Below are 7,500 nucleotides of genomic sequence, written 5' to 3'. Positions count from 1 at the left end.
GATCCTGACCTAATTGGATCCTCTCTCTTCCTCTCCTATAGATATTGAGTTTAATCTGACGGGCTGCTACGGCAGTCCTGTCCACACCAACCACAACTCAAACTACAGCTCCATGCCTTCGCCAGACATGGACCAATCAGAACGCAAGCTGCCGCATGACCATGGCAGACGCCCACTCAGCGTTGCCACTGACAACATGATGCTGGAATTCTACAAGAAGGATGGGTAGGCTGCTGCTGAGTGCAAGCTGGTCGATCCTTCCTCCCTCGTTCTCTCTCTCTCTGTTTCTCTCTTCTCTGTTTCTCTCATCACTCACTCTCTCTCGCTGTTTCTCTCTTCACTCTCACTCTATCTGTTTCTCTCTTCACTCTCTCACTCTCTCTGTTTCTCTCTTCTCTGTCTCAATCTCTGTTTCTCTCATCACTCACTCTCTCTTGCTGTTTCTCTCTTCACTCTCTCACTCTCTCTTCACTCTCTCACTCTCACTCTCTCTCTCTGTTTATCTCATCACTCTCTCACTCTGTTTCTCTCTTCACTCTCTCTCTCTTCTCTCTCCTCTGTTTCTCTCTCTTCCTCTCTCTCTCCCTCTCTCTCTCCCCCTCTCTCTCTCTCCCTCCCTCCCTCCCTCCCTCTCTCTTTCTCTCTCTCTTTTCCTATCTTCCTCCCTCTCTCTCTCTCTCTCTCACTTCCTCCTTTCTCTGTCTCTCTCTTCTCATGCAGCATCTAAACCCACGTACTGTCACCCACTCCTTCTCTTCTCTCTGTTGGTTTTGAGTCTTGAGCCAGAACCTCGAGGAACAGATTGCTAGTTTGTTAAAGACACACGACTCAGACAGAGTATTTACATAATGAACTAGATCTTTAAAGGTTTAACAAAGCATCTTTGAAAAAAAAACTAAATTAATTCTATGAAGGTGTTATGAATGTTTTCTGAAGGCGTCTTAAAGCCTTTAAAGGGGCACTTCTCCAGCACCAAACCAGCGTCTACATACAGTGTTTTCTGAAGGCTTCATAAAGCCTTTTAAAGGGGCACTTCTCCAGCACCAAACCAGTGTCTACATACAGTGTTTTCTGAAGGCTTCATAAAGCCTTTTAAAGGGGCACTTCTCCAGCACCAAACCAGCGTCTACATACAGTGTTTTCTGAAGGCTTCATAAAGCCTTTTAAAGGGGCACTTCTCCAGCACCAAACCAGCGTCTACATACAGTGTTTTCTGAAGGCGTCTTAAAGCCTTTTAAAGGGGCAGTTCTCCAGCACCAAATTAGCGTCTACATACAGTGTTTTCTAAAGGGTTCTTAAAGCCTTTTAAAGGGGCACTTCTCCAGCACCAAACCAGCGTCTACATACAGTGTGTGAAAACACCGCGTCTCTGTGATCTGTGGTTAAAAAGTCTAGAAGCCCTTTAAAAAGGCTTTGTGACATCACAGGGTGGGTTTAAAGTTAAAAACAGTGATTTTCAAAACCGCCATTTATTTTCGAGCTCCAAACGTCACTGAGAATCTCATAGTGTTTGAAGATCACCTTTTTTTTTTTAAATGTTTAAACTTTTGATGATGTCATCGGGTAGAACTTAATACTTTTTTTTTCGACAAAACTGCGCCTTTTTCACAAAGTAGTGGAATAGCCCTTTAAGTGGTTGTTCATCTACACTGTTCTGATTTAGAGGTCTCAGTAGAACACAGAAAGAAGGTAGATCTCTGCCCTGTCAATCATCCTCTCAGCCAGTTAGCTGTCAGCTTTATCAGCCCTCATCTAGAGAGGAGGGATACCTTAGGAATGCAAACACACGTTATTTAAATAGTCTACACACACCTTGTTGAAATAGTCCCGGCCCGGTGAGTGGCACCGTCTCTATGGCAACACGGCGGCAGTGATAGAGGTTGCTTCTACTTGCTTCTTCGCATTCTCCTGAGATCTACACACACACACACACACACGCACACACACACACGCACGCGCGCACTCACACCATGCACACACACACAAACACAAACTCACACCACACACGCACACGCTCACAACTAGCCTATCCTTCTCAGTCTGGAACGTCACCTGCCCTCCCTGACTCACCAGGTGGAAAATCACTGGCAGACAGGCCAAAATCCTCCCTCACAGAAATTGTCTCGGAGAACCAGACATTGGAGCAACGTTGGAGCAACGGCACAAGATCTGGGCAGAATATCAGATTCTCTCTGACATTTAGAAAGGGGAAAACAGACAGACGACTCTCCCAACGAATCACAGGCTTGGGTAGGCGGAGTTTAAAATGTGGGCGGGAGTTATGCTCATGTTTAGCAAGGGCAACCAGCGGATACAGCAGTGACGTCACCGCTGACCCACTCCCCATTTACAATTCAACACCTCTGTTCCAACTGACGGCCAAACTTCTACAGACCTCAAAACCCGTAACGTTGGAACATTGAGGGAGGCAACCCATCTGTCACAGAGAGACTGTCCAGAGAGACTGTCCAGAGAGACTGTCCAGAGAGACTGTCACAAGAGACTGTCACAGAGAGACTGTCCAGAGAGACTGTCCAGAAAGACTGTCACAGAGAGACTGTCACAGAGAGACTGCCCAGAGAGACTGTCACAGAGAGACTGTCCAGAGAGACTGTCACAGAGAGACTGTCACGGAGAGACTGTCACGGAGAGACTGTCACAGAGAGACTGTCCAGAGAGACTGTCACAGAGAGACTGTCACAGAGAGACTGCCCAGAGAGACTCACAGAGAGACTGTCACAGAGAGACTGTCCAGAGAGACTGTCACAGAGAGACTGTCCAGAGAGACTGTCACAGAGAGACTGTCACAGAGAGACTGTCACAGAGATACTGTCACAGAGAGACTGTCACAGAGATACTGCCCAGAGAGACGGTCACAGAGAGACTGTCACAGAGAGACTGTCACAGAGAGACTGTCCAGAGAGACTGTCACAGAGAGACTGTCCAGAGAGACTGTCACAGAGAGACTGTCCAGAGAGACTGTCACAGAGAGACTGTCACAGAGAGACTGTCACAGAGAGACTGCCCAGAGAGACTGTCACAGAGAGACTGTCACAGAGAGACTGTCCAGAGAGACTGTCACAGAGAGACTGTCACAGAGAGACTGTCACAGAGATACTGTCACAGAGAGACTGTCACAGAGAGACTGTCACAGAGAGACTGTCACAGAGGAGACAGACAGATTTACTTTCCAATTGATATATAATTTTGTCACCACACACTTCAACCCCAAACAGTTCTCCATGTGAGACGCTGGTAGAAAATACAGTTATTATCCACTCAGTAAATGATCAGTTTTGTAACTGTGGTGGTTATCGAAGGCAGGCTGTTGTTTCTGGACTGAGGAGAGTTGTGACGACGTGTTTGTCTCTGCGTGTGAGTCCACTCCGGAGAACTCAGCTTGGCTTAATTACTGTATTAACTAACGAGGCACTCATTTCCTCTTGGTAGGACAGTGCAGGCTAGTCATTTGGTCTGGCATGTCCCAATACCTCTGAAACCCTCTATGCCCTGTCACTGTGAATCTCATCCCCAGAATACGGACTACACTGTAGCCCACTAGCCTTCCACACAAGCCACTTCCAATGGTCCCCTCTGTAGCCCACTAGCCTTCCACACTAGCCCCTTCTACAGGTCCCCTCTGTAGCCCCCTAGACTTATACACTAGCCCCTTCTATTGTTCCCCTATGTAGGCCCCTAGACTTCTACACTAGCCCCTTCTATAGGTCCCCTCTGTAGCCCCCTAGGCTTCTACACTAGCCCCTTCTACAGGTCCCCTATGTAGGCCCCTAGACTTCTACACTAGCCCCTTCTATTGGTCCCCTCTGTAGCCCCCTAGACTTCTACACTAGCCCCTTCTACACTCAGCACATTTCAATCTCCACACTAGTCACTGGCCTAGACCTCTATGTAGCTCCCTAGCCATCTATGTAGCTCCCTAGCCCTCTATGTAGCTCCCTAGCCATCTAGGTAGCTCCCTAGCCATCTATGTAGCTCCCTAACCCTCTATGTAGCTCCCTAGCCCTCTATGTAGCTCCCTAGCCCTCTATGTAGCTCCCTAGACCTCTATGTAGCTCCCTAGCCATCTATGTAGCTCCCTAACCCTCTATGTAGCTCCCTAGCCCTCTACGTAGCTCCCTAGCCCTCTATGTAGCTCCCCAGCCCTCTATGTATCTCCCTAACCCTCTATATAGCTCCCTAACCCTCTATGTAGCTCCCTAACCCTATTTGTGGTTCCCTAACCTCTATGTAGCTCCCTAACCCTCTATGTATCTCCCTAGCCATCTATGGAGCTCCCTAACCCTCTGTGTAGCTCCCTAACCCTCTATGTAGCTCCCTAGCCCTCTATGTAGCTCCCTAACCCTCTATGTAGCTCCCTAGCCCTCTATGTAGCTCCCTAACCCTCTATGTATCTCCCTAGCCATCTATGTAGCTCCCTAACCCACTATGTAGCTCCCTAACCCTCTATATAGCTCCCTAACCCACTATATAGCTCCCTAATCCACTATGTAGCTCCCTAACCCTCTATGTATCTCCCTAGCCATCTATGTAGCTCCCTAACCCACTATGTAGCTCCCTAACCCACTATGTAGCTCCCTAACCCTCTATGTAGCTCCCTAACCCTCTATATAGCTCCCTAACCCACTATATAGCTCCCTAACCCACTATGTAGCTCCCTAACCCTCTATGTATCTCCCTAGCCATCTATGTAGCTCCCTAACCCACTATGTAGCTCCCTAACCCTCTATATAGCTCCCTAACCCACTATATAGCTCCCTAACCCACTATGTAGCTCCCTAACCCACTATGTAGCTCCCTAATCCTCTATCTAGCTCCATAGCCCTCTTTTGAGACTCTGTGTATGAATAGAAAATGAATAGAATGTGTCTCTTACGTGCCTCTCGTTTCTTTGCCCCGTCAAAGCAGCATAAGGAAAATACAAAGGTACTGTATGGTTCCTCCTCTAGTCCTGACCTCCTCTAGTCATCACCTCCTCTAGTCCTGACCTCCTCTAGTCCTGACCTCCTCTAGTCCTGACCTCCTCTAGTCCTGACCTCCTCTAGTCCTGACCTCCTCTAGTCCCCTGACCTCCTCTAGTCCCCTGACCTCCTCTAGTCCTGACCTCCTCTAGTCATCACCTCCTCTAGTCATCACCTCCTCTAGTCATCACCTCCTCTAGTCCTGACCTCCTCTAGTCCTGACCTCCTCTAGTCCTGACCTCCTCTAGTCCCCTGACACCTCCTCCTCTAGTCCTGACCTCCTCTAGTCATCACCTCCTCTAGTCCTGACCTCCTCTAGTCCTGACCTCTAGTCATCACCTCCTCTAGTCCCCTGACCTCCTTTAGTCCTGACCTCCTCTAGTCCTGACCTCCTCTAGTCATCACCTCCTCTAGTCCTGACCTCCTCCTCCTCTAGTCCTGACCTCTAGTCCTGACCTCCTATAGTCATCACCTCCTCTAGTCCCCTGACCTCCTCTAGTCCCCTGACCTCCTCTAGTCCTGACCTCCTCTAGTCCTGACCTCCTCTAGTCCCCTGACACCTCCTCCTCTAGTCCTGATCTCCTCTAGTCCTGACCTCCTCTAGTCCCCTGACACCTCCTCCTCTAGTCCTGACCTCCTCTAGTCCTGACCTCCTCCTCTAGTCCTGACCTCCTCCTCTAGTCCTGACCTCCTCCTCTAGTCCTGACCTCCTCCTCTAGTCTTGACCTCCTCCTCTAGTCCTGACCTCCTCCTCTAGTCCTGACCTCCTCTAGTCCTGACCTCCTCCTCTAGTCTTGACCTCCTCCTCTAGTCTTGACCTCCTCCTCTAGTCCTGACCTCCTCCTCTAGTCCTGACCTCCTCCTCTAGTCTTGACCTCCTCCTCTAGTCCTGACCTCCTCCTCTAGTCCTGACCTCCTCCTCTAGTCTTGACCTCCTCCTCTAGTCCTGACCTCCTCCTCTAGTCCTGACCTCCTCCTCTAGTCTTGACCTCCTCCTCTAGTCCTGACCTCCTCCTCTAGTCCTGACCTCCTCCTCTAGTCTTGACCTCCTCCTCTAGTCTTGACCTCCTCCTCTAGTCCTGACCTCCTCTAGTCCTGACCTCCTCCTCTAGTCCTGACCTCCGCCTCTAGTCCTGACCTCCTCCTCTAGTCTTGACCTCCTCCTCTAGTCTTGACCTCCTCCTCTAGTCCTGACCTCCTCCTCTAGTCCTGACCTCCTCCTCTAGTCCTGACCTCCTCCTCTAGTCCTGACCTCCTCTAGTCCTGACCTCCTCCTCTAGTCCTCACCTCCTCCTCTAGTCCTGACCTCCTCCTCTAGTCCTGACCTCCTCCTCTAGTCCTGACCTCCTCCTCTAGTCCTGGCCTCCTCCTCTAGTCCTGGCCTCCTCCTCTAGTCCTGACCTCCTCCTCTAGTCCTGACCTCCTCCTCTAGTCCTGACCTCCTCCTCTAGTCCTGACCTCCTCTAGTCCTGACCTCCTCCTCTAGTCCTGACCTCCTCCTCTCAACTCTCTATTTCTCTACAGTTTGTTTCGTTTTTTAATTGTCTCATCTGACTGTCTCTTGTTTTATGCATCTCTGTCCCTCTCAGTATGGGTGTCCGGGTGATGGACACGTCCTGGGTGTCCCGTAAGGGTTCGTCCACCCTGGCCCGTAAGGCCTCGTCCACCCCTCCCAGTGTCCAGGGTCCAGGCTCCCCTGCTGACCACTCCCTCATCCTGGAGCAGCCTGGAGAGCTGGCCCAGTCTCCCTCACCCCCACCTCAACCTGGGGAGAGGGACCGGATCGGGTAAGTCCCCACCACCACCACCACCACGGAGGATTCCTCATCTCCACCTTCTTCCCGTCTTCACCATCATCATCATCTTCACCAGCTCTCCATGACTTGTCTTGAAGTGTTTGAGCCGTTGTTGTTGTTGTTGTGTTGTTGTTGTTGTTATATGTCTCACAGACTTGTTAAACTCCTCTCCTCTCTGACATGATTTGGGGTTCTTTCCTGTTGGCCTATTTTTCCTAATCGTCTGTCCCTCCACTTCACCGTTGTTGTTCAGTCTGTCAGGTTTCTGTCACTGTGGGAGCTAATGAAGAGGGGCTAGCTAACGTTCCTTCAGGTTTGAGAGGTTACACAGGTTTATATCCCACCCTTGTTGTCTAGTCTGTCAAGTTTCTGTCACTGTGGGAGCTAATGAAGAGGGGCTAGTCTGTCAGGTTTCTGTCACTGTGGGAGCTAATGAAGAGGGGCTAGTCTGTCAGGTTTCTGTCACTGTGGGAGCTAATGAAGAGGGGCTAGCTAACGTTCCTTCAGGTTTGAGAGGGTTCACAGGTTTATATCCCACCGTTGTTGTCTAGTCTGTCAGGTTTCTGTCACTGTGGGAGCTAATGAAGAGGGGCTAGCTAACGTTCCTTCAGGTTTGAGAGGGTACACAGGTTTATATCCCACCGTTGTTGTCTAGTCTGTCAGGTTTCTGTCACTGTGGGAGCTAATGAAGAGGGGCTAGCTAACGTTCCTTCAGGTTTGAGAGG

The 7,500-nt window shown here is 50.0% G+C and overlaps 1 protein-coding gene across 5 annotated transcripts in view; it reads left to right on the top strand.

Annotated features, from left to right (window-relative positions):
- Nucleotides 1-7,500, top strand: part of LOC110511316 (rho GTPase-activating protein 44) — a 38,373-nt gene that overhangs the window by 18,276 nt on the left and 12,597 nt on the right. For 2 of the 5 annotated variants that reach the window (XM_036973965.1, XM_036973962.1), the window contains exons 15-17: nt 42-225; nt 4,927-4,944; nt 6,569-6,766. In XM_036973965.1, coding sequence (XP_036829860.1) covers nt 42-225; nt 4,927-4,944; nt 6,569-6,766 — 400 coding nt within the window. Of the gene's footprint in view, nt 1-41; nt 226-4,923; nt 4,945-6,568; nt 6,767-7,500 lie in introns of all 5 variants that reach the window. The other 3 variants (XM_036973964.1, XM_036973961.1, XM_036973963.1) reach the window with 2 other exon arrangements.

This window comes from Oncorhynchus mykiss, unplaced genomic scaffold (genome assembly GCF_013265735.2).
Source record: "Oncorhynchus mykiss isolate Arlee unplaced genomic scaffold, USDA_OmykA_1.1 un_scaffold_374, whole genome shotgun sequence".
NCBI classification, from domain to species: Eukaryota; Metazoa; Chordata; class Actinopteri; order Salmoniformes; family Salmonidae; genus Oncorhynchus; species Oncorhynchus mykiss.
Note: the sequence above shows the minus strand (reverse complement) of the source record. Positions and strands in the feature narration are given on the sequence as shown.